Here is a 27,762-nt window from a genome sequence, read left to right as displayed (position 1 = left end):
TGGGAATACTCAAGAAACCAAATTAGCATAGAAGAGGTAAAAACAAAGTTGCTAGAAAATCTCAGCAGGTATGGGAGCATCTATGAAGGAAAAAAAAACAGAGCTAACGTTTTGGGTCTGGTGATCCTTCCTCAGAACAGCAGTCTCTCCAGAAAGAGGGCCTTCAGGTTCAGTATTAGAATCACCACCATCTCAAGGAGAAAGAAGATTAAGCAGCATTCAGACATTTGTGCTTCAGAGGAAAGGTCATCAGACCCGAAACGTTAACTGTTTTTTCCTTCACAGATGCTGCCAGAACTGCCGAGATTTTCCAGCAATTTTGTTTATGTTCCTGATATACAGCATCCACAGTTCTTTCTAGATCCTTTCTATGCTAAATAAAGACAGAGTTGAAGCATCAAAAGAAATTTGTGATGGGGGAGTAAGGCTATAGGAACATGAAAACAAAAAAGAAAATGCTCAAATCTTGACAATGTTTGATCAGGAATCAACTTAGATCCAAATTGCATGAGATGAATTTTAAGACTAGGACACAGGTAACAGCTTTGAATGGGCTCAGATTTGCAGACACACAAATCGAAAGGAGATAAGTTAACTGGAAACGTTGATGCCTTAAAAAGGTCCAACAAGACAACGCAGACACTAAGGCCAAGTATACATTTGATACCAGGGTTTATGTTTTAAAAAACTCAAACTCAATACTTTATATTGCTGCAAATCACTCTAAACCATCTTATCAGCAAAGCTGCTTCCATTGTCTTGTGTCCCTTATGCAGGTCAACAAAAAAAAAGCTCCATTACTGCTGTTGTTCAAGACTGAAGCGTGAAAGACATAGGAGATTCCCAGATTCTTGCCTCAAAAAAAAGGAAAACCGAATCCACGCAGTTGAAAGGGAGAACTGCCTATTCATTATTAACCTATTCAGTGTCTACATTCTGAACAAAGGATGAAAGGATACTGACCGCCTAGCCCATTGGATCACAAAGCCAAAAGGTGATCAGTTATACTAGAAATATACTATTGGAGGAATACTGAGGAATACAGTGATTCTAAATCTTGCAACTTCTCTCTGGCCTGCATGGATGGAACTTTAGAAAATCATACAATGGCTGTAAAGTCCTTTGGCATTTTTAAAGCACCTTTCCAATCAATCTTTAATAACCAACTCCACTAGTTTTGGACCTACTGGCTGCTCACTGTACAAGTCCAGTTAGGGACAAAATTAAAGGCCGGGGTTGGTCAGTGTGCAAAAGATGTTGGTATAAAGAAAATTCCAGCTTTTTGCATAATTGCTCAAAATGCAATTTTTTGGGGGGGGGAACTATACCTCGTGAGTAATCATGAACTCCTTCCTAAATCTTAACATTGTGGAAGTTTTTCTTTTCACAAACAAACATTGTTCCCAGAAAACTGAGCATATCTGCCAGCCCCAGGATCCAGTGAGGCATTAACACTACCGGTGGTCCCAATAATCAGGTTTAAGACTTGGAACTTCTCAGGTGAAGAAGAGTCACTATGCAACTTACCCCACTACCAAAATAGAAGGAATTTTAAATCCTACACAAAATAAGCAGATTGTTTATAAGGGGTAACTGATTAAAAACAGCATGTGTAGCAAAGGTTATATTTGCTAGTAAATTCCACTGGTTTAGCTCCCAGCATATCTGTCCTGTGTGCAGTTACTTTGTAGTCACAAACAGTAATGACGGAGCTCATTGCTTATCAAGAACACGTCTGCACGGGACACAAGTCACAATAAGATGCAAGACTGGACTCTGACTTGACTACAATACACAGAAGTGTTGACATGTAACTACAAATGGCTACATGTAGTAGATAAGAATAGTCGCTAAGTATAGAAATCCTCTGGAAATGATGCCGACAGAAATAGGCCTGCTCCAGATGGAGTTATTGACATGCTTGGGTGAACTTCCATCACTCGATATTGGAACAAACAGTTATTTTTAATCAGTCCAGGAACAAAATGTTGTTGATGATGTGCAGTATTCCTTTCTGAAAAGCACATGACTGACAGCTGCTTGACCTCCACTGTTTCAAAACAGATAAACATTTGGGAGGTGTGGGGAGAGAAAGGATGACCAGCCCTGCTCAAGTCACTATAGAAACTAAAAGCAACGAGCTCATTCGTAGGATTTGCACTCAGCTCATACCAGGAAACTGAAACAAATCTTTCCAATCACACTCAACCTCAGTATGAAACCAACAACTTGGAGAAAAGTCTCAAAGACACCGTATGTACTGAGATCCAAGACGACATTACTCTGGATATTAACATGGCACATTTTTTGAGATTGGGGAACTGAGTTCTCCTCAGTGTCATGGCCAATCTTTATCCGTTAGCCATCACTTTAAAAGCCTGTATGATCTGGTCAGATGGCAGTTGGCTGTTTGCTGTATCTTGCTGTGCATGAGCTGGAAGCCATGTTTCCCACCTTAACATTTCAAATGAAGTAGTATTGACTACCTTATCAAAGGCACTACAGGAATGCATTTTCTTAATTAATGCACAAAGGCACATAGCATGAAATTGAGAGAACAGCAGAGCGAGCTCAATGGCTACATCCTACAGCAGAAATCAAATGCAGGGATTCTAAGATAATAAAATGTGAGGCTGGATGAACACAGCAGGCCCAGCAGCATCTCAGGAGCATAAAAGCTGACGTTTCGGGCCTAGACCCTTCATCAGAGAGGGGGGGGATGGGGTGAGGGTTCTGGAATAAATAGGGAGAGAGGGGGAGACGGACCGAAGATGGAGAGAAAAGAAGATAGGTGGAGAGGAGAGTATAGGTGGGGAGGTAGGGAGGGGATAGGTCAGTCCAGTGAAGACGGACAGGTCAAGGAAGTGGGATGAGGTTGGTAGGTAGGAGATGGAGGTGCGGCTTGGGGTGGGAGGAAGGGATGGGTGAGAGGAAGAACAGGTTAGGGAGGCAGAGACAGGTTGGACTGGTTTTGGGATGCAGTGGGTGGAGGGGAAGAGCTGGGTTGGTTGTGTGGTGCAGTGGGGGGAGGGGACGAACTGGGCTGGTTTTGGGATGCAGTGGGGAAAGTGGAGATTTTGAAGCTGGTGAAGTCCACATTGATACCATTGGGCTGCAGGGTTCCCAAGCAGAATATGAGTTGCTGTTCCTGCAGCCTTCGGGTGGCATCGTTGTGGCACTGCAGGAGGCCCATGATGGACATGTCATCTAAAGAATGGGAGGGGGAGTGGAAATGGTTTGCGACTGGGAGGTGCAGTTGTTTATTGCGAACCGAGCGGAGGTGTTCTGCAAAGCGGTCCCCAAGCCTCCGCTTGGTTTCCCCAATGTAGAGGTCTAGCTGGTTTGGCTTTCTCCAATCCAAGCTCAATACAACCAAGGTTTACATCGCTCTACGTGGATCAGGAATGCAATCTGACCCTACCTGCTCTGTGACTTACTGGATAAGCTTTGCGACTTCAAGGTTTATGAACATGTCAAAAAGATTTTAATATACACTTTTAGTAAAACAAATTCCCAACTGCAGTAGAAACACTACATAGTATACTGCCAACGTGGCCCAGCTGAGCACAATACTCCACCCTAGTCACCAAAACTCATTGATCTCAGCTCAATGTCAGGAACACCATCAAATACTAAGCTGATGACTGTCCCACTCTCTCACAATCATGCTTACTTTGTATCCAGTGGTAGGGATGCCATGGGAGGAGATGGGGAAACATTTCCAAATTTTTACAAAGGTTATGGACAAAACAATTAAAGATAAATAGAAATTCTCAAATACCAAATTCAGCTAAAATGAGGAAACAAGGAAGCAAAGGGACAAAACCCCTGGACTGGATCATTTCCAACCGAACTTTTAAAAGGAAGCCATTAGGACACTGAAGATGGTCTACAACTAAACATTTTCCAAACAGAAACAGAAATTACTGGAAAAGCTCAGCAGGTTTGGCAGAACTGAGGAAGCATTTGACCTGAAGAAACGTGAATTCTGATTTCTCTCCACTGATGCGGCCAGACCTGATGAGCTTTTCCAGCAATTGTTTTTTTTGATTTACAGCATCCGCAATTATTTTGATTTTTATTTAACATTTTTCAAGACACTCTACATTTGGGAAGTGTTCCATTAGATTGAAAATCTGTTTGCTACTCCACTTAAAAATAGCAACGGAAATTATAGACAGGTTGCCTAACATCTATTGTCCTGAAATTACTAGAGTTTATAATTAAGGATAGCGTACTTGAACACCTTAAAATGTTAGCAAATGGAGTGAGTCAGCGCGGATTAGAAGAATAGATCATGCCTAATGAATCTGATGCCATTTTATATAGATGCCAAAAATCAAAGGAAATAGAAATGGAACTTTCATGGTTAAAGTCCTGGAACATCTGGAACACTAATGAGCTCTGAGCACCTCATCTTAGAAAAGATATATATTTGCTTGGAGAGAATAATTTGTAGATTTCCCAAAATGATACCTAACCTTCAAGGGTGGTATTAAATCCCTCAGGCCTGATGCAACTTTCAGTGAGGTCATGGCTGACCTGTGACTTGATACTCTTATTTTTCAATGTCCTCTTTTGAATTTACAGAAACCTATTAAAGTTACAATTTGCAGATTTTCTGAAATCATTTGTTTCCTGCAGTTGAGATGTGGAAACTTTCTATTAGCATAAGATGTTTCCTAATTAAAATTTTGACAGGTTTCACTTGCTTTTAAATCTTTCTCAATTTTAGACTCCCTGAATAGCAGTATTTTTGTCTTTTATATCCTACTGCTCTCCTTTAGATGATGAAAACTTTCATCAAATCAGTCCTTACCTGTCCACTTACCAGGGGTTTAATAGAAATTTGCTTAATATCTTTGTAATCTCCCTCCCCTCCTGCTCCTATGTTACCAGTGAACAAACAGTTAAAGTCTAAGGTAACATTTAGTATCTGTATAGCCTTCCCATGTATCCAATATCATTCATAAACCAAAGCCAAGTCTGCAACAGGAACAACTGGAATTTTCCAGAGAACATTTTGGCTGCCTGGTTTCATTACAGTAGACCTGCTGTACTTGACAGGACATGTTATAAACTAAATTAAACTTGAAGACAGTACATCCAGAAACATTCAAATAACATCCCCACAATGCAAAATCAGTGCACTCTCTCACTCCTGCCTAGTGATCTTCTCAGTGATTGCACTACATGAATCAGTACTAATGAATCAGTGGCTCGATAAACTAGTCTGCATTCAAATAGTGCCTTTAGCACAGCATCCCTAAATAAAAATTCACAGGAGCATTTTCAGACAAACATTAAGCTGCACACAGTGATACAAAAGCAGATGACACCAAAAACTTGATCAGAGGCAGATTGCAAGGTTTATCTGAAAAAGGAAAGGTGGGTAGAGAAGCAGACAAATTCAGTGATGCCAGTCCAGATTTGAGGCCTGTTCAAGCTGAAGGCAGGACCGCCAACGATGAGGCAATGAAAATGAAGATGCACAAAAGGTTAAAGTTGAAGGAATAAAGTCTGGAGACAACACAGACAGAAAGAGATCAAGTCCTTAGAGAGGCCAGAAAGCACTCAATCCATTGTCTCATCCACAAAGCACCTTGGGAGAGGTATCACAGGCGGTGATTTCCAAGTTTATTTCCCACTGTGATCCCATAGTGAGACTTGAAAATTGTTCTCGCCTAGGGGTTGTGACTGAGTGTTAGAAGGCCATGAAAACAGGAGTCTGTTCAAGCAGGAGCACAGTTGTTATAACTTGCACTGGATTCCACATCAGCCATTGCTGCCTCAGTGCTCAGGACCCCAACATTTCAGCTCATAATTCCACTTATCACCTCAATCCCAGCCTTTATAAGCATTTTCATACAGTGACCAGAACTGCTTGACTGCACCTCAACAAGAGTCAGTGCTTTGAGAACAGGAAGAGAAGACCTTGAGAAAGAGAGGTGGTACACAATGTAGTTGCACAGAAACTAGAAATTTGGGGTCACCCACCACTAAAATGGACATTATGTCCCAATAAGTATTCCAATAAAAATGCTGCAACAGATGCAGACTTCTTCGAACCATGGTAATCCATCAGCAATTCTACAAATTTCACAAAGACTCTGAAACAGAAAGAGATTAATGGCCAGGGTTAGGGAAGTAATAAACACTATCTGACTTGTTGCATCATTAGAAGGTCTTCCAACTTGAAAGTGCTTCGCACATTTAGATGAGTATAAATGCTGGAAACAGTTATGATTTCATGAAGCTTAAGTTATCCATCAAAACAGACACAACACAAGCAAATTAGACATGTGCTTCATTTAACCAAACCACTGCAATAATGAGACCCTACTTGGAGATCAAAAAGGGAAACTGTGCACCTTAATTAAATCAAATCAGTTTTTAATCTCTGCAGTCTGACAATGGAGTCTGTTTTTGGGAGGGGCAGGGTGCAACAGTTCCTGTGCAACTCGAACTTTGTTACATAACAGCACTAGGCTGAGTTTCACAACACTGCTAATATGATGTGGCATACACACCAAAGAGGCCACTTGTCTCCCAAGTTAACACGACGTAGGCACCGCCAGTTCTGCCAACATTTACCGCCCACTCTTTACTTCCCTAAGAAAAGGCAAGTTCGAAGTCAGATGGAGAAGTCTTAGAGAGGAACTTGCAGGTGTGGTCCTCTCATGCAACTGCCACTTTGTTATAACTGGTACAGGTTACAGAATAGTAAAGTTCTATCAAAAAGACACTTGGCAAGATACTATAGCGCATCTGGTAGATGGTACGCACTGCTACCATAATGCATCGGCAATGAAGGAAGTGAATGGTGGTCACAGTCCCAGTTGAGCAGGCTGCTATGTCCTGCATAGTGGCAAGCTTCACTGGTATTGGAGCTGCACATTTCAAGCCAGTGGAGAGTATTGCATCATGCTCCTGACTTGTGCCTTGCAGATGAAGCACTGGTTTTGATGAAACACTGCAGAATTTCTAACATCTGAGCTGCTCTTGTTGCCACAGTAATTATATAGTTAGTCCAGATCAATTTCTGGTCAACAGTAAACCTCAGGATATTGGTAGTTGGCTTCAGCGATCAATGTTATTGAGAGAAAATAGTCAATTTTTTTTCTGACAGGAGATGGCCTTGACTAGCAGTTATGCGGCACAATTCCCATTTGACTGCTGTTTTGCTGGTACTCCTCGGTACCAAATTCAGTCTAATAGTGTCTTGATGTCAAGGCAATCAGTCTAACCTCGCTCCGGAGTTCAGCTGTTATTAAGAGGGGAGCCAAGTGGCCCTGACAGAACCAAAATTATGCAGTCAACAGGTTGCTGCTTGCAAGTGCCACTTGATAGCACAGTTAGAAACTGCACCATCACTTTGCTGATGGTCAAGATTAGACCAATGAACTGGTAATTGCCCATGTTGGATGTGTCTTGCATTTTTATGAACAATACATACCTGGGCAATTTTTTTTAAAAAAAAGGCATAGTCAGATAGACATCAGTGTTGTAGTTGCTCTGGAACAGCTTTCCTCGAGGTGCATTTAGTTCTGAAGCAAATCTTCAGTTGGATCGTCAGAACGTGGCCAGAACACACAGTCTTTGCAATATCAACAATCTCACGATATCTTGAGAGAACTGAATCGGTTGAAGGCTGAGACCTGTACTGGTGAAGCTCACAGAAAGAGGCAGAAGTGGATCATCCATTCAGCAGTGACTGGGGATGTATGCAAATATTTCAGCCTTGTCTCTTGCTCTAATGCAATGGGGTCCCACATCATTGGAAGTAGTATATTTTTGGAACTTCCACGTTCTGTATGTTGTTTCATTGTCCACTGCCACTCGACTGGAAGCAAAGCTTATATTTAACCTTTAGTTGAGGGATTGTGTAGCCCTGTCTATTGCTTCTGCTGCCATGCAAATAGTCCCATTTATAGCCCATACTTCCGCGCTGAGGATTAAAAATGAGAGAAGAAAATCTTTTTGTTTTCCAACTTGGTATTCTAGTCGGAGCTTTAAAACCAGTGCTAGATTAGCAGTTGCAATTTGCAGTGAAGGACAGGCATCATGCTATTACATAAAGCTTTAGGCAGACATTTCTGGAGTACTGTGCTCAATTCAGTACACCACACTGAGGAGGATATACTGGTCTTGAAGTTCAACAGATTACCAGGGTAGAAAAGTTCAATTGAGCACAAATTGAATAAACAAGGTTGGTATTTTCAAGAAAGAAAAACTAACATTCCATTATGCTTTAACATATTAACGTAACTTATTAACTCAACATAACCCAAAGCATTTAAATTAAAGAATCTATACAGAGAAACAATTTCCTCTGACTGGGCAAGAGGGGAAATCCTTAAATTGGAACTAGACTGTTCAGGGAATGGATAGTGGAAACGTGGAAACTGTGATCTAATAAATGTCTCCGAATGACAGCAAATTCCTTTATTTTAAATTTGAAATTTATAAGATGATAAGACAAAGGTGTAATGAAGCTTAGGTTGACCTCCAGATCTCAGTTAGTTAAGTACCGATGTGAAAGCTGACCAAGTAATACTGTACAAAACTGAACTGCCCTTCAGTTGGTACCCTAAAAAGCCTCACTATCACCCAGTGTGGACAGCAGCTCTAACTCAGGCAAAGTTAAGAACCCATGTCAGACATTGTTCAGTGGTTGCATGCTTAAGTCAGTTAGAAGGGCATAGAATCTAGTCCCATTCATAGGACTTGAGTATTTAATCCAGGTTGATACTCCCAGTATACAGCACTAAGGAAGAACTGTCAGAGTTATCTTCCTGTTGATTCATGAAACTAAAGAAAACCATGTCCTGTCACATGGACACAGAGGGATTCCATGGCACTGTGGTGCCTTGGCTCATATTCATCCCTCAATTAACAGCATTAATAAAATTAATTTGGGATTTATAGCTTTTTTATGGAAGTATACAGAGTACAAACTGATTGCCACGATTTTCTCCCTCCATCTCCGAGTTAGCAGTAATTCGCTGTTGCACAGTCTCAGCACTGCCACATACCAAGGTCTCGAGTCAGCCAACAGAATTTCCCATTCTGCTTCAATATCCATTTGAAATCTTTCGCAAAGATCAAAACAGGCACCTGTTTAAATTCAACAGCAACCATTTCCTCCACTCCGGCAGCATCTTACATTTCTATAGCACCTTCAATGTAGTAAAGCATCACTACGCATTCCACACCTCCCATTCACCCCTGATCTTCAGAAAAGCTGCTGTTTCTATTCATAGCTTGTACAACAGCTGTCGGAAGTTACACTGGAATTTGGTGTTTGTCATGTTGCTTAACGTGTCCGGTTTAGAAACAACTTGTGTTTATATATTTATAGCCCGCTAACCTCATACAGCACTTCAGAGTAAACAAACAAAAAGGCTATGGGGGGAGATGGCCAAAGTCATAGATCCCTCTTTGACTGGCCAGTGGTGCAAACAATGAAAGAATCTGCACCCACTCAGCAGAATCAAAATTGCATGAGTGGGTTGTGGTGGGTGGATGAAGAGATTATAAACCATTAAATCAAGGCCCCATCTGTACGCTAATGTGCAAACGATTACACTACACTCTTTCAACGATGCAGTTATTTCCACTGCCCTGGCCAATATGTATCCTGTCAAACATGACAAGGATGGATAATCTTGTCATCACCAACCAATCTGTGGGAGCATGCTGTGTATATTGTCTCAAAATTTCTTAAATTACAACAACTACATTTAAAAACGTACAATGGCTGTAGAGTCCTTTGAGACATTCTGTGGTCATGAAAGGTGCTAAATAAATGCTATTTTTAAACAGGTGGAGTGAATTGGAGACTGATGGTGGAGAAAGTAAGGAAAAATTGAGAGAATGAATCATGCCACGATCATGAAGAAAGTGAAAAGGAGAGATTTAACAGAACACAATAGGTTCAGATTCAGTTCCTTTCTTCTCCCATTTACTTTCCCTTTCCTGTGGGGAAGTAAATCATTCCACTTGGTAATGGTCACAGCAGAAACAAAAATAGGAGATCATATAGTGAATTACAAGTACAGGCGCAATCAGTCACTGCAGTAAATGTTGGAGCATGTTTACGTATCCGTCAAGTAACAGTGCTTTAGATCATAGCCCTGGGCATGAAAACATGCTTCCCAACATTGAGCTGCATCAGGATCTATTTTAAAACTCTTGACACTGGAGAAATATGGTCGAACTTTAGAAGTACACATCATCCTGATTATCAGATTATATATATTTCAGTAGCATAGTTAGGAAACATGGTTAAGCTACCAAAGCAACAGAGGAGGGTTTAATCGATATCACAACTGATACTTGGCTCTTGCCTTAAAACTGTATTGTTATTTTATAGCAACATGCAGAAAGCATTTCCAAACAGGAAGCCCTCTTTTTAGCTTCATCCTTCTCCCTGTTCAGCACACTCAATTTAAAACAAAAACCATACAATCAATAACTTGCTCACTCTCACCAACTTTCAAATATCACCTGCCTTATTCTCAAATGGTTCTTATGAAGGTTCGATTCCACTGGGATAACTGGCGGGCATCTGTTACACCAGTGACATGGCTGCAATCCAAAATCCACCACAATGTACAATCTAAAAGGACCAGAGATAATTTAAAAAAAACAAAAACTTTAAAATAACCTGTCCAGATATTCTTCTGGGGCAGGAGAGACTTGAATCTGGCCTTCTCACCTAGATGTAAGGACAGTGCAAGACCCAGAGACAACTGTATCCCAGCTCAGATCCAGATATTAAATCAACAGAAATAACTGCTGGTCGGTGCTCGATAGTCCCAAATACCCATCATCCCCAAAGCTTGCAATCTACCCGTCTTGTGGTCGTGAAATACCTCAAGTTAAAAAAAAATCACTTCTAACTCACTAGATGTCTATCCCTCTCAGACCTTACAATATTCCTAAGCCCTAAAACTTTACAAGCCTCTACACTGTTGCAATTCTGGGTCTCGTACATCCACTCCTCATTTCACACCTTTTGAGACATGTATAGACCCAAGATATTGATAATCTTTCCCCACAAAACAAAAAGCCAAAAAACCATATGGACTGCTTTTATTCACTCCTTCAAGACTATCTTCCTTCATCAAGCTTTTGTCCCAATACCTCTGTGGCTTTGTCTCAAATTCTGTTTGTTAATGGTCCTGTCAATATTCACAATCCCTGGGCTGTTATTCTATATGTTATAACGATGCCAGCCATTGTGAGCCTAAAGGCACAAAGGATTGTGCCATAACTGAGTAAAGATGTCATAATTCTCATAGGGTCTAAAAGTATTTTGGTGGCACAGAGGGATGGCGAGAGTGGAAGGTGATAAACACAGGATGCTGGACAAACTCAACATTTCTGGTAACAGAGATAGCAGGAACTGCAGTTGCTGGAGAATCTGAGATAACAAGATGTAGAGTTGGACAAACACAGCAGGCCAAGCAGCATCAGAGGAGCAGGAAGGTTGACGTTTTGGGCCTAGACTTTCGGGCAGTTCTGAATAAGTGTTTAGGCCCGAAACGTCAGCCTTCCTGCTCCTCTGATGCTGCTTGGCCTATGTTCATCCAGCTCTACACCTTGTTATGTCTGTAACATCTGGGGCCAGAGAAACAGTTAACAAGGAATCCAGCATAACTCGCCTTCAAAATGGCACAGTTGATTGAGAAACAATGTTATTACTTCTTAGAATATCAAATATAATTGGCCCACAAAACCTCAAAGACCACTTTCCCCATCTGTGTCTGAATAGGAGAGAAGAAATAAGCTTCGGTTGTAAACATATCCAGTTCAGAATTTCTAGGCAGCTTACTGAATTAGGGACAATGAAAGTCAAGTTCAAGTTGCAGGATGATAATATTCATGTTATCACTTATGTGCTGAATTTTCCATTTTATTCAGTTTGGGTTATTTAATATTCTGCACATACAACAGCAGCCATTTTATCCAACTCTCCCCGTTAAATTGAGGATTAGCTTTTCACTGATGTTTACTTTCCTTTAACTAAGAGTTGTGAAATTAAATTGAGCTTAAGGTAAAACGTGGTACACATTGTTTCACAAATGATGGGAGATTAAAGGTTTCACTCCAAATTGTAACCTGACAGATGTGGAGAAATTCTGATTTACAATAGGAGAGCACGTGTAGATTACGTCTGTACACAAGAAGGTGGAGTTTCTATCTTGGGCTGTTATTTTGTTTGCCACTTTAAAATAAAACAATGCTGTTTTAAGATATCCGGGTTTGACCCAGATCAGAGTTAAATGGAGATATTCATTAGGTTTAAAATACCTCCTTGGTCAACTCGCTACTTAATGGCAATCCCACAGCTCCCAAGCTCTCCTCGACCTGCTCAGAGGAACCGTTGCCTCTGCTTCCACTCTCGGGATCGGTCACCTCATTCACCCCACTCGGGTTGTCCAACGGCAGGTTGGGCTGCGGGGCAGCCACCGAGCCGTCCCCCTCCCGGCCGCCGCCGCTGCTGCTGTGCACCAGCCAGGCGCTGAGCTCGGTGCTGGGCACCAGCAGCCGGTCCAGGCCCCTCACGTCGTTCAGCAGCCTCCTGGAAGTGAAGTAATAGTCCAGGTCCACGCTCTTCGGGTGAAGGTCGTAGCCGTCCAGCGTGTTCCTCCAGTTGTGGAACTGAGTCTGGGTATAAGCCGAGCTCTGGCCCAAGATAATTTCGCGGAAAGGGGGCAGCTGGGCATTCAGATAGGAGTCAATGTCCACCCGGACCCCCATCAGACTCAGGAGGATAGTGAACTGGATGAGACCTTCTGTGAAATACTTCTTCAGGGGGAGCATCTTCCCTTCCAACAGTTACAGTCAAATTGTTTTAAAAGTAGCAGGCGGCGAGGAATCTACAGTTCCCCAGTTAACGGGCTCTTCTCTTCGTCCTACTTTCAAATTAAAAACAAAGAGCACAAGGAGTCAGAGAGAGAAAACAGAAACTTCTGGCAAGTCCCAGACCCTCTGCCCCGCGCCGGGTTTGTTTGTGAAGGGAATCACTTCCTTCTTGGTCGGCGCTAACGTTAACCCAGTCTCCTGCTCATCCTCTTCCTGGTCCAAAGCCTCCCCCGAGCCTTTCCCTTTGGATCCAGGCTCCGACTTTTGCTGCCGGCTTGGCTGGGCCCCACGGTCGGCGGGCTCTTTCTTACACAAGTCCCAGCCGGTGCCCGCCGATCACCTCCATGGGCTGGGTCCGGGATTTGTTGCTGGGCTGGTTTGTTTGTTGTGACTGGCACTGGGCCGCTCCTAACACACGCTCCACTTCAACTTGTGACGAGATGAAGAGCGACAGCAGCGGGAGCGCCGCCGCCGCCGCTTCCGCATCCGGACAGACAGCTCGCCCGCCTCCTGATTGACGGCTCCTCCACCCAGTCCCACGGCGCATTTCAAAACGCTGGTTACCGCCCCTTCGGTGTTGACCAATCGGCGCCGGGCAGTAGGGCGGGGCCTGTTGCTATGCGGCAAGGACGGCCTAGGCCCCCGGGGAGCCGGCTGCACGAGAGCGGGCTGGTTTCTCCCACATCTCGTCCCTGTTTAGGCCACGTTTCAACCGTTTGTTGAATGAATTAACAGTTGTTTGCTCCCGGAAAGCGCCGCAACTGGCGGCGGACCTGGAGCTAAGTGGTTGCTCTTCCCTTCCCTCCCCTGGCGCCACCATGACTTGCAGATTTTTTTTCCCGCTCCGGGGAGGGACAGACCGAGGCGCATGTGTGCTGGCGATGGGCTCCGCGAAGCTGAGGACCGAGCTGCTGCCATGTGATTTGAGGTGTTGGCCAGGAAGGAGGCCATGTTGGAAGGGGGAACTCAGGCTATTATTTTCAATCTCCTGGGGATGTTTTGGATTCTGCACAGAATTGTAAGGTTAATCACCGGAAATGGTGCTCTGAGCAGAAACAGATTCTACAGTATCCTGATACATTGAAATAAGCGCGATACTGAAGATCTGAAAGAAAAGCAGAAATTGCTGGAGAAACTCAGCAAGTCTGGTAGCATTTGTGGAGAGAGGAGCAGCTAGTGTTTACAGTCCAGCGACCCTTCTTCGGAACGGATACTTTTTAGCCTCTAAAAAATCTTCAGATATGGTTAGTAAATTTGTAGATGACGCCCCCGAACTCGAAATGTTAACTCTGATTTTGTCTTCGCAGATGCTACCAGACCTGCAGAGTTTTTCCAGCAACTTCAGTTTTTGTACCAAAATAGGTGGTGTAGATGACAATGAAGAAAGTTATCCTGGAATACAATGAGATCTTGATCAGATGGGATAATGGGCCACGGAGTGGCAGACGGAGTTTAATTTAGATAAATTGTGAGGTGTTGCATGTTAGTAAGACAAATCAGGATAGGACTCCTAAACATAATGTCAGGGTCCTGTGTGTGTTGCTGAGTAAAGAGACCTTGGGGTACAGGTTTGCAGTTTTATGAAAGTAGAGTCACAGGTAGACAAGATGGTGAAGAAGGTGTTTTGTATGCTTGCCGTTATTGGTCAGTGCATCGAGTATGGGAGTTGGGATGTCATGTTGCAAGTGTAGAGGACGTTAGTTAAGCCACTTTTAGAATACTGTGTTTAATTCTGGCCTCCCTGCCAAGGGTGGTGTGTGTATGGAATGAGCTGCCAGAGGAAGTAGTGGAGGCTGGTACAATTACAACATTTAAAAGGCATCTGGATGAGTACACGAATAGGAAGGGTTTAGAGGGATATGGGCCAAATGCTGGAAAATAGGACTAGTTTAATTTATGATATCTGTTTGGCATGAATGAAGGCTCTGCTTCTGTGTTGTACAACTATGACTCTGAGATCTCACAGCTACAGTAAGACATTTTTGGTCTTGTAAACAACCCGTGTACAATGAAGACTAACATTCCGTTTGTCTTTCTAACTCCTTGTGGCTCTTGCATACTTTCAATATTTGGTGTAGAGAGACACCTAGGTCCCCTTGGATATCAACCCCTTCTCACCAATCACCAGTAACTCTGTCATTCTGTTTTTCCGTTAATTCAAATGTACCCTATCCACTAGTTCTCTGTTATCTATTCTGTGTCGTTTTCAAAAAAAACTCCACTACATCAGTCAAATGTGACTTCTGTTTCATAAATCCATGTTGATGTTGTGTAATCCTGTTGGCATTTTCTAAGTTAATAAAATGTGAGGCTGGATGAACACAGCAGGCCAAGCAGCATCTCAGGAGCACAAAAGCTGACGTTTCGGGCCTAGACCCTTCATCAGAGCCTCTGATGAAGGATCTAGGCCCGAAACGTCAGCTTTTGTGCTCCTGAGATGCTGCTTGGCCTGCTGTGTTCATCCAGCCTCACATTTTATTATCTTGGAATCTCCAGCATCTGCAGTTCCCATTATCTCTGGCATTTTCTAAGTGTTCTGTTATCACATAATGAACTCCAGCATTTCTGTGTTATTTGTGAAACTAACCAATCTGCAATTTCCTGTTATGACAAGGTGAGCTGGATGAACACAGCAGGTCAAGCAGCATCAGAGGAGCAGGAAAGCTGACGTTTCATGCCTAGATCCTCCTTCAGAAATGGGGGAGGGGAAGGGGCTTCTGAAACAAATAGGGAGAGAGGGGGAGGTGGATAGGAGATGTATAGAGGAGACAGACAGGTCAAAGAGGCAGGGATGGAGCCAGTAGATGTGAGCGTAGGTGGGGAAGTAGGGTGGAGATAGGTCAGTCCGGGGAGGACGGACAGGTCAAGGGGTGGGATGAGGTTAGTAGGTAGGAGATAGGGGTGGAGCTTGGGGTGGGAGGAAGAACAGGTTATTGATTTCAGAACCCTCTTCCCGTTCCCCAGTTCTGAAGAAGGTTCTAGGCACGAAATGTCAGCCTTCCTGCTCGTCTGATGCTGCTTAGCCTGCTGTGTTCATCCAGCTCTACACCTTGTCATCACAGATTCTCGAGCATCTGCAGTTCTTGCTATCTCTGATGCAATTTCCTGTTTATTCCTTCCCTCCATTTTAAATGATAATTACATTTTTCACCCTCCAGTCTGCCAGGTCATTTACAGAATTTCGGAAGCTGACAACCAACACGTCTATCTCCATAGCCACCTCTATCCTTGTGTGTAGATTAGCAGCCCCTGGGGACTTCTCAGCTTTCAGTGCCATTAGTATCTTCATTTTTTTTAAACTAGTGTTACTTTCTTTCAATTCCTCCTTCCCAATAGATGCTTGCATTTCAAGAATTTGTGGGAAGACTTTTCTCTTTGTCTGTAAAGACTGAACTAAAGTAATTGCTTAATTGCTGTGCCATTTCCTTGTTCTCCGTTATCAATTCCCCTGTTTCAGACTGTAGGGAGTGAAAGTTTGACTTGAATAAACTTTTAATGTTTTCATATTTACTGGTGTTGTTGCAGTCCATTTTTATGTTCCTTGCAAGCTTATTCCTTACCCTATTTTCCTTTCTCAAACAACGTCTTAGTTCTCATCTGCTCAACTACTCCTTTCATTTAAATCTCATACTATTTTTCTTTTGATAGCCATAGTTGAATCATTTTTCCTGTCGTGTTCTTTCACGCAAAAGGAGTGTCTAACTGTTGTAATGCATGTGTTTGTTCCTTAAACAATAACTATTGTTTTTTAATGAAGTCACCCATTCTATCACATTCAACTCACCCCTCAAACTTCTGTAATTTACTTGCCTTAGATGTAGAATATTCATTTCACATTGGACTGTACTTTCTACCCCAAAGAAGAACTGTATCATATTAAGATAACAAAGTGTGAAGCTGGATGAACACAGCAGGCCAAGCAGCATCTCAGGAGCACAAAAGCTGACATTTCGGGTCTAGACCCTTCATCAGAGAGCCTCTCTGATGAAGGATCTAGGCCCGAAACATCAGCTTTTGTGCTCCTGAGATGCTGCTTGGCCTGCTGTGTTCATCCAGCTTCACACTTTATCTTGGATTCTCTAGCATCTGCAGTTCCCATTATCTCTATCATATTCAGTTCACTTTTTCCCAAATCTCTTTCACAACAAGGTTATTAATTAACCCCTTCTCATTACACAACCAAATATAGGATACCCTATTCCCTAGTTACTGTCTCAATGTTCTTGTTGCAATAAAATCTTGATAATGTGGTTTGCTCAGTCTATATGTAGATTAAAATCACCCATGAGTACAATAGCACAGTTGAATGCATCTCTATTTTCATGTTGAATATTATTTCCTATTTTATCTCGACTGTTTGGCAGATTATGGACAACTCCAATTAACATTTTCTGCCCCTTGTTACTACTTAATTCCACCCAGTCTAATTCTATATCTGAGCCAATATCCTTCACTGTTACTGATTTCACCTTTCACAACGTGACTGGACCTCCTGTTTCTTATTCCCCATCCTTCCTAAACATCAAATACCCTTGGATGGTCAGTTGTTTTAATCAGCCTCCGGCAATGTGTCTGTAACCACAGTCACATCATACCCTTTTCCAACTATTTATGATGTTAATTTGTATATGCTTTGTGCATTCAGAAGTAGCATCTTTAGACTTGTCTTTTTAGTAGTCTTCCATGTTTGTACTAGGGCCCTATTTGTTACTGGCCCTTATTTTCCCCTGCCTTCCACTTTTCTATGTTTTATTTCCATTTTCAGTTCACTTGATTTTATTTCACTGCGTACAGTAGGTTCCTGTCACTCCACCACAATCATTTAAACACTGTCCCACAGTACTAGCAAATACTAGTGCACGGTAAATAAGGCATAATGTAAAAGAGAAGGCCACATTGCTCTCGGCCAGCTGATTTCCCATTCAGTAAGATCATGGATTTAAAAACTTATATATTGGGATATGGGCACTGTTGGCAAGGCCAGCATTTTTTCACCTATCCCTAATTGCCTTTTGAGCTGAGTGACTTGCTAGTGTCAATGCAGTGAGCAATTAAGAGCCAATGTGACTGTCATGGATGTGGAATCAGATGTGGGATAGAGTGAATAAGGACAGCGTTTTTTCTTCTCGAAAGGACAAAACATTGATGAAACAGATGTGTTTCTACATGATCAGTGATAGTCTCAGTAATGATGACCATGAAACTAAATTTATATTCCAGATTATGATTAATTAAATTTAAATTCCACTAGATGGGTCTTGAGATTCCTAGTCAAGTGAAAGTGTCCATAAACCATCTTCACCTTTAATCTCAACTCTACCGTCCTACATTTTTCCATTTCCTCGATTCTCGGTACCCAAAATCTATCAAACTGCGTCTTGAATATGTTCAATAACCAATAAACCAAATCTCTCAAAAAATAATGTTTAGTTGGTAACAAGACAGATTTGAGCTAGTATGTTGGTGTAATGAGTACTACTGAGCTAATCCTTAGAATTCGTAGGGTATGTAGTGGGAAAGACTTTTCACTGACTGGGGAGGCTAGGATTAGGGACATGACTTTCACATAAGAACCAGGCCTCTTGGAATGAAACATCTGCATGCTAAGAGCGATAGAAGTTTGATCACTCTAGTACAAATGGCAGTTGATCAATCAACTGTTAATTTTAAACCTGAGCTAAGACCGTAAGACATAGGAGCAGAAGCAGGCCATTCAGCCCCTCAAGTCCACTCTGTCATTCAGTGAGTACATGACTGATCCGATAATCCTCAACTCCACATTCCTGCCTTACCTCCGTAACCTTTAATTCCCTTCATGATTAAAAATCTGTCTCTGTATTAAATATACTTTATTAGCCTGCCTTGACTGCCCTCAGTGGTAAAGAATTCCGCATATTGAATATCCTTTAAGACAAAAAAAACTATCATTAATGCGCAACTTCTTACTTTAAGATTATGACCTCTGGTCCTAACCTCTCCAGATCTATCCTGTCAAGACTGTTAAGTACCTTATGTGCTTCAGTAAGGTCTTCTGTCATTGTACTAAACTCCAATGAGAACAAGCCAACCTACTCAACATCTCAGAAGAAAATTTCTTTGTACTCAGAATCAATCTACTGAACCTTCTTTGGACTACCTCTAATCTCAATATGTCTTTTAAATAAGGGGAGCATATCAGTTTGCAGTATTCCAGCTGTGGTCTGAGTTTTAACAACATCTCCCTACTTTTTTTGTTTTTAAAATCCATCTCTGCGCAACCACATTATCTCACCTGTCGTGTGAATGTGTTGTATGTTTGGGACCAAGGGGATACTGCTTAATTCCACATTATACCGTATTTGTTAACCAGTCTTACCACTTATTGTGTGTGTCCAATGAAAATAGCTATTTGAGTTAATTAAACCCCTGACAAAACTTTATACAGCACAGTAGTACAAAAAAACAAATTGATGACTATCGATATAATAAAACATTTACCTTTTTGGTCCACGTACTTTGTGAAGTAGTTAGACTAAATTATCTGTGCATTTCTGTCACAGTCATGACTATATACACACTGTGACCACGTGAGCAGGTCAGAGGCTGGGAATCCGGCTGCTAGTAACTCACTTCTTGATTCCTCCAAACCATGTTTACTGCCAGCAAGGCACAAGTCAAAGATGTGATGGAATATTTCTCACTTGTCTGGATGGGTGCAGCTCCAACAACACTTAAGAAGCTCAATACCATCCAGATCAAAGCAGCCTGCTTTATTGCCACCCCATCCAGCACCTCAACATGCACTCTCTCCATGAGTAATGCACAGTGGCAGCTACAAGATAAACTTCATCAACTCACCGAAGCTCCTCTGACAGCATCTTCAAAACCCATGACCTTCAGGCCCTAGAAGGACAAGGGCAGCAGAGGTATAGAAACATTACCACCTGCATGCTCCCCTCCAAGGCACTCACATTCCTGACTTCAAACTATACTGGCCATTCCTTTTCTGTTGTGTTCAAAATCCTGGAACTCCTCTCCATGGCTCTGCAGAGGTCCCTACAACACAAAGACTGCAGTGATTCAAGGAGACAGCTCAGCATGACCTTCATCTGGGTCAATTAGGGTTGGGCAGTAAGTACTTCAATAGATTTTTTATTTCATTCACAGGATATGAACATCACTGACTGGACCAGCACTTACTGCCCATGACTAAATTCCCAGAGTGCAGTGGGTCTGGAGTCACATGTAGACCAGACAAGGTAAGGATAGCAGATTTCCTTCCCATAAAGGACATTAGTGAAACAGATAGGTTTTTTGATCATTATCAACAGTTTCATCACTAGACTTTTAATTCCAGATTTTTTTTACTGAATTCAATTTCCACCATCTGCTATGTTGGAATTTGAACCTGGATCTCTGGATTAATAGGATACCCATACTGCCACTTGGCCATCATTTCCCTGTTTGTTAACAGATTGTGATATGGGCAAAGATGGATATAGGGAGTGAGGACAGATGATCTGATTGGATATTGGCTTAAGGGGCTAATTAGCCAACTCCTGCCTCTATCTGGAATTCACTGCCTGACAGAACAAAAGCAAGTTTTATAGTTGCATTAAAAAAGACAATTGGATAAATGCTTGAAAGGGAGAAAAAACATAGGGCTGTGGGGAAAGTGCAAGGGAGAAGAACAAATTAGGTCACACATTCATGTTAGGCTAAATAGCTTTCTACGTTTTATCTTATTAGAATTAGATTTTATTGTCATGTGTGCTTAAGTATAAGAATACAGGAGTACAGTGAAAAATGCACAAAGTCACCATTCTCTGGCACCAACTTGGTTACAAAAACCAGAATTAAAAAACAACAGAGCCAGAAGGAAAGAAAAATGTCCCGATCTTATAAGTTCCATCTCTATAAGCACTAAGCCTCCAATGCAGGCACCCAGGCCTTATGGTGATCTGTAGTCTTTTGCTGCCTCCGATCACAGGAGAGATTTGTCCGACGAGTCACAAACATTCTGCCAATTCCAATGTCACTGACTTCAGGAGGAGCTTTGCTGCTGATAGCCGGGAGGAGTCACAAACCTGCTGGCACAGCCTCCAAATGTTAGAAGACTGCTGCCATTCCACAAACAGCCCACTCTTGCTGCCACGCTGATGCCGGTGACCCGGCACAGGAGGCTTTAAAGAGAATAAAACAAAAAAAGGAAAACAGATGGGAGCGGACAAGCGCCAGACTCAGAAACCCAAACACAGCCCTGTTACTCAGCTGCTATCTTGGTTATATGTTTATATATTGAAAAATCAAGGATTTATCTATTTATTTATGATTAACAATTTAGCATATGGTACTATATTAAAGATATCCTAGAAATGATCCCCTTTATTGGTTACAAAAACATGAGAGATGGGAAAATGTCAGAATTTATAATTGAGATGGTGATGAGTGTTTTTGCATGCTAATTAGCCATGAGCAGCAAGGATGGATTTATGTGAGGCGTTAGAAAGCAGGTGGCATCAAAGTGGTGATGCCCAACAGAGGGTCAGTATCAGGAAAGAAGTGGGAGGAACAAAAGTCTTCGTTGAAAGAAAGTGGTTCCTGTAGTTGGGTGAGAAGCTGAATTCAACAAATTTAAGGAATGCACTTGAGTTGTATTGTATAACGTCACTCATATAAAAAATCCAAAAGAACTGTGGATGCTCTAAATCAGGAACAAAAACAGAAGATTCAGGAAAAGCTCAGCAGGTCTAGCAGCATCAATGAAGAAAAGATCAGAGTTAACGTTTTGGGTCCATTTCTGAAGAACGGTCACCAGACCTGAAATGTTAACTCTGATTTTTTTCTTCACTCATATGAAAAAGGTCAGTATACTCTTTAAAAATTATTATTGTACATTTGTGTTGTTGAAGCCGGCTCTTGCTGAACTGTGGATAAAGTAAATCACATTTATACAGCACCTTTCATGACCTCAGGGCATCCACAGTGTTACAACCAGTACTTTCTGAAGTTGGTGTTGTAAGAAATGTGGCAGGTAATTCACTCTCAGCAAGGAAACAGCAATATGATAAATGACCAAACAATCTGTTTTTGTCACATTGACTGAGGGATAAACATTGACCAGAAGTCTGGGAGATGTCCCAGCTCTTTGAGTAGTGCCATGGGAATGTCAGAGGCCTGGCAGAGCATCAGTTTAACATCTAATTCAAAAGACACCAATTATTCCTTCATGCACATCGAGGTCTGAAAATTATAAATTTCCTAAACATTACAATCACAGCCCTTAACCTCCAACGGCTGATGCACAACTGTGAGAATATTTAGTGCATCCTCTATAGTAATTACTTTGTAATTATTGTAGCACCGAATCAAACTGTGACACAAATCTTCTGCTCAGTTCTATATCCCATTACACGTGGCTTGAAGCAATGAAAAGACTAAAGCACCTTCTTTTGCAGTACATAAAATAAGAAATCTCATGTGATATCCTTTTATAAACCATAGCCTTCCTGCCAGGCAACTACACCCATGTAAAATACAAAGGAAGTTCATGTGATTCCAACATTGTGCCAGAAAACTGCACCTCCAGCTATTAAGGCCATTTCAGAAAGCACTGGATAACCGAGGAATATTTTATTCTTGGCACAGGATGCCTTGTTTCAGTATTATTACAGAACACATTGGGTACAATGGCATTAAGTTTAGTCCATTTCGATCCTGTAAAGAATGCAGAACAAGGGTATGACATATTGAAATTCTTCATAGCGGGAGAGAAAGGGAATGGATTCAGTCCATTAGGATTCAATGCACGATTGAACACAAGCTCCCTCATCCTATCAGTAAAATCCTTTCATAATCAGGCTCAGTAACTCTGCCACGCTATCAGTTTCAGCAGTTCCCTCAGATATGCTTAGACCATTAACTGCTGGATAAATCCAAGACTTGGATCTTAGTCCCTTAATTTTAGCACTTGAAAACAATCTGGACTGATAGGGGACTGTGAGCGCGTCTGGTGAAAACAGGTGCTGATGTTTGTTGCTAAACGTATACCCGGTATTAAGACCTGTGGTACCATCCCATTGTGGTTACTGCTAATGCCAGATTCAAATTGTATCCTGGAATGGCAAATGTTTCATTAGCTCAACTTTCATGATGGTGAAATCTTTCTGGAAAGGAGCTCTGGAAGTATGAATTCATACTGAAGGTTTGCATGCATGCTCCCAGCCTTGACTTGACAGTACATGTAGGCTAATTGCTGGCTCCATCAGTTACATTCCATGGAAAATATCTCTAATTGTCCAATGTTTGATGCTGGGGTGAGGACTGATGCTCCAATCCAGGGGACCTTTACAAGTCTGAATGAATCAAGCTTGAGAAAGGGAAGATAAGGTTTATTAAGGTTTGGCAATGGCCGAGCAGGTAGACTGCTTTCTTCTGAATCTGAACGCCTTGGATGCAAATCCCACACTGGAGACTTGAGCATGAAACCTATATTGGCACTTCAATTCCACACTGATTGAGGAAGATCTACACTGCCGGTAAGTCTGCTCTGCCATTCAATAGTATCGTGGCTGATCTAATTACACCACATTCCTGCCAACCCTGATAATGGTGGTTCATAACCTTACTTATGAGGAATGTATCTGAAACAACTCTACATAGGCCAGTATCCCATCATCAAGTCACCTTTTATTTACACAGCAGAGTCCTTGATGCTGATCCAACTCTCAGAGTGAGCAGGATGTCTGACATTCCTGTTTATATCTGTCAGCCAGGGCTCCCTGATTGAACCAGGTTAACAGCCCAATCATGGAATTCATACTCTATGACATCCATCTGGCTGACCTTGTTACAATCACTACATTATCTATTTATATAAGACCATGAGAGAAAGGAACAAGAGTAGGCTGTTCAGCCCCTTGAGTCTGCTCCACCATTCATTAGGGCCATGGCTGATCTGGCATTCCTCATGTCCACTTTTCTGCATTTCCTCTATAACCTTCGATGCCCCAACTGATCAAGAATCAATCTATCTCAGCCTTAAATATACACAAGGACCCTGACCCCACAGCTCTGTGGCCAGGAGTTCCAAAGATTCTCAACAATCTGACAGAAGAACTTTCTCCTAATTCCCATCTTAAATTAGCACCACTTTATTCTGAGGCTGTAGCCTCAGGTCCTAAATTCTCCCACAACAGGAAACATCCTCTCAGCCTTTACACTATCAATCCTGTTAAGAATCCTGTATGTTTCAATGAGGTCATCTCTCATTCTTCTGAACTCCAGAGACTAGAGTCCCAACCAGTTTAACCTTTGCTCATAAGACAATCCCTTCACACCAGGGATCATCCTAGTGAACTTTCTTTGAACTGACTTGAATTAAGTGATATCTTTCCTGAAAATAAGGGGACCAAAATTGCTCACAGTATTCCAGGTGTGTTCCCACCAGCACCTTGTACAGTTGCAATAAAACTTCCATACTCTATTACTCAATTCCCTTGAAATAAGGGGCCAACATTCCATTAGCCTTCCTGACTACCTGCTGCCTCTGTGTGCTAGCTTTCTGTGTTTGGTGCACAAGTACCTTCATGTCCCATTTTGTTGCAGATTTCTACAGGTTTTTTCTATTTAAATAATATTTTGTTCTTTTGTTCTCCCTTCCAAAATGAACAACTTTACATTTTCTCACACTATATTCCATTTGCCAACATGTTGCCCCCTTAACTAACCTGTCAACATCTCTGTAAACTGTTCCCTCTCGCACCTTGCCTTTCCACCTATTTCTGTGTTGTCTGTAAATTTGGCTACAGTACATTCACTTCCTTCCTTCAAGTCATTAATATATATTGTAAACAGTTGTAGTCCCAGCAGTGATCTCTGTGGAATCCCATTGGTCACAAGTCGTCAACCTGAAAAGGAGCCCCTTCTCCCACTCACTGTTTCCTGCCCATAAGCCAATTCTCTGTCCAGACTAATAAAATACTTCTACCGCTGTGGGCTCTTAACTTGTGACTTTAATGAGATACCTTATCAAATTCTTTCAGGAAGTCCAAATATACCACATCCATGGCTCCTTTCCAGTTGAGACCTCCTTGAAAAACTTTAATAAATTAGTCAGACATTATGATACCATGCCTGACGCTACTTGTTTAGATTAAGATTTTCCAAATGCACTGCTATTACTTCCTTAATAATTTATTTCAACATTTTCCCACAAAAGATGTTAGGCTAATGGCCCATAGTTACTAATCCGTTGGCACTTTTCCAATCCTCTGGTACTCCTCCAGAACCCAAAGATTTTTGTTCAATTACAACCAATGTATCTACTATCTCTGGAGCTACTTCTTTTAAGATCCTCGGATTTAAGCCATTAGGGCTAGAGGGTTTATCTGCCCTTAGTTTGTCTAATACTATTCCTCTAACAATGATGATGGCATTTAATTCCTCCCCCATATTCTCTGGTATTAATGATATGAAATAGTTTGCCAGTGGTAGTCGTGGAAGCGGAGTCATTAGTGACATTTAAGCGACTGCTGGACATGCACATGGACAGCAGTGAGTTGAGGGGAATGTAGGTTAGGTTATTTTATTTTTGGATTAAGATTATTCCACGGCATAACATCATGGGCCGAAGGGCCTGTACTGTGCTGTACTTTTCTATGTTCTACGTTCTATATATTCAAAGTATCTTTCACTGTAAGGAGTGATGCAAAATACCTGTTTAACTCCTCTGCTATTTTCTTGATTCCCATACGAACATGGACTGACATAATGAATCCTTTATGACCATAATGATCATCACTGTAGCAGATAGATTGATAAACTAGATGACAGGAGAATTTTAAGGACTCCCTCAAACCATGTATTGAGGCAGGTGAGGGACAGCAGGTTTGGCACGAATCTTACTGAGCATCAATCCAGAACTTGAAGCACCAGCCTCCACCCACCATGACTGTCTGGAGTGGGCTTTTCACTTGAGATCTTCTGACTGAGAGGTGAAAGTTTCCATCCAGGCCAAGGAGATGGTGGGCAAAAATGCCAATCCAGTCAGTTAATCAAAATCATTAGGCCCTTGTACTTGGTCAGATATGTGCAAACAATTATATAAAAATCAAAACGTATTACAGTCGTTCGTATTCAAAGCATCCCAAAGTCCTTTATACTTGTGAAAGTTCCTCTGAAGTGTATTTGCTGTTGTAATATAGGAAGCAAAGTAGCCAATTTATAAGCTGAAAAATGCCATAAGCATATAACCCCTGCCTTAGTCAGGTAAGTTTAGGGATATATATTGACCAGGATATCGGGGACAACACCTCCAATTCACTTTGAAACAGTGTCATGGGCTATTTTATCCATGAGGAAAGATAGAGCCTCGTTATAAAATCTTATTAGCCATGTGGACCTGGTGCAGGATGCATGGCAGTAGCAATGAGGTGGTGGTTAGCCATGGCAAGTTGGAGGAGCCCACAGAGTGCTGGCGGTGGTGATGGAGGCAATGATTGTTGTGAGCCGTAACAAGAAGGAAATGTAAAAATGAACTCTTTTGCATTACTTTTGGCATCTCGCTTTACTTTCTAAGTTTCACGATGGCGCCAAACAGTGGTGACACTAAACAACATTGTTCTCTGTATTTGTACAATAAATAAATTAATCTAATCTAATCTAAACTTATCAGAGGCATGTCATCCCCCAATGGTGCAGCACTGACCCAATGCTGCATTGAACTATCAGTCTGGGTTATGTGTTCAAGCCTGTGGAGTGGAACTTGAAATCACAACCTTCCATCTCAGAGGCGAGAGTGTTACTCACTAAATGCCAGCTTTGCAAGGGAGCTCTTCTAGGACATGGAACCTTCACTCAAAATTGGGAAACTATCTCATTGCTGTTTTGGACCTTGCTGTGTACTGGTTGGATCTGGTGTTCACCTCATACTGAACTAAATACATTTAAAAAAAACTAGCTGTAAAAACCTCTGGGGCGTGTTGAGAATTTGAAAGTTGTTCTTTTTGTTCATTTTCATGTCACTTGGGAGCTGATACTGAGAGGAAATTGAACAGAAGACTGGTTCCCTGTATAAGTAGAAGGCTGTCAATTTATAAGCTGAAGGAAAGATGTGGATGCTTTGGAGAGGGTTCAGAGGAGGTTTACCAGGATGCTGCCTGGACTGGAGGGCTTATCTTATGAAGAGAGGTTGACTGAGCTCGGTCTCTTTTCATTGGAGAAAAGGAGGAGGAGAGGGGACCTAATTGAGGTATACAAGATAATGAGAGGCATAGATAGAGTTGATAGCCAGAGACTATTTCCCAGGGCAGAAATGGCTAGCACGAGGAGTCATAGTTTTAAGCTAGTTGGTGGAAAGTATAGAGGGGATGTCAGGGGCAGGTTCTTTACGCAGAGAGTTGTGAGAGCATGGAATGCGTTGCCAGCAGCAGTTGTGGAAGCAAGGTCATTGGGGTCATTTAAGAGACTGCTGGACATGTATATGGTCACAGAAATTTGAGGGTGCATACATGAGGATCAATGGTCGGCACAACATTGTGGGCTGAAGGGCCTGTTCTGTGCTGTACTGTTCTATGTTCTATGTTCTATGTTCTAATTATTCCCTGTGATTTAGAGTCAAGTCCGAATGCATAGCCATAGGAAGGTATTGTCCTTGTTTGAATTATAATGATTTCAAATTATGTGGCTTCAGATTTGCTTGTTTCTTAAACAAGAGATAGGACAGAATTGTCACTTGACAACGATTAATTTCAATGTAAGCAACAAGCAAGTTGTTGCTTGGCAACACAATAGCCACACCAGAGTTCATATTGAGGTCTTACCTCAGAATAAGATCCTGCAAAGTTTACCCTCTCTTCACTCGACACAATTCACAGCATAAAATGGGAGGGGGAAAACAAACAAAATAAT

The 27,762-nt window shown here is 41.9% G+C and overlaps 2 protein-coding genes across 6 annotated transcripts in view; one reads left to right on the top strand and one right to left on the bottom strand.

Moving 5' to 3' along the window:
• Positions 1–13,394, bottom strand: part of nfe2l1b (nfe2 like bZIP transcription factor 1b) — a 46,555-nt gene extending 33,161 nt beyond the window's left edge. The window contains exon 1 of one of the 2 annotated variants that reach the window (XM_048560504.2): positions 12,319–13,394. In XM_048560504.2, the coding sequence (XP_048416461.2) occupies positions 12,319–12,831 (513 nt within the window). In that variant the 5' untranslated portion in view covers positions 12,832–13,394. The remainder of the gene's footprint in view (positions 1–12,318) is intronic. The other variant, XM_048560503.2, reaches the window with a different exon arrangement.
• Positions 13,395–13,641: 247 nt separating this feature from the next.
• Positions 13,642–27,762, top strand: part of LOC125466280 (coatomer subunit zeta-1-like) — a 64,609-nt gene continuing 50,488 nt past the window's right edge. Inside the window, exons 1-2 of one of the 4 annotated variants that reach the window (XR_009442852.1) lie at positions 13,642–14,117; positions 20,020–20,111. Coding sequence is in view for 2 of the 4 variants with exons in the window: in XM_059638811.1 (XP_059494794.1) it covers positions 20,058–20,111 (54 nt within the window). In the remaining 2 variants the exon portion in view is untranslated. The remainder of the gene's footprint in view (positions 14,118–20,019; positions 20,112–27,762) is intronic. The other 3 variants (XR_009442851.1, XM_059638811.1, XM_059638809.1) reach the window with 3 other exon arrangements.

Source organism: Stegostoma tigrinum, chromosome 31 (assembly GCF_030684315.1).
Source record: "Stegostoma tigrinum isolate sSteTig4 chromosome 31, sSteTig4.hap1, whole genome shotgun sequence".
Classification (NCBI taxonomy): Eukaryota; Metazoa; Chordata; class Chondrichthyes; order Orectolobiformes; family Stegostomatidae; genus Stegostoma; species Stegostoma tigrinum.
The sequence above is the reverse complement of the archived record's forward strand: the minus strand, read 5'-3'. Positions and strand labels throughout refer to the sequence as shown.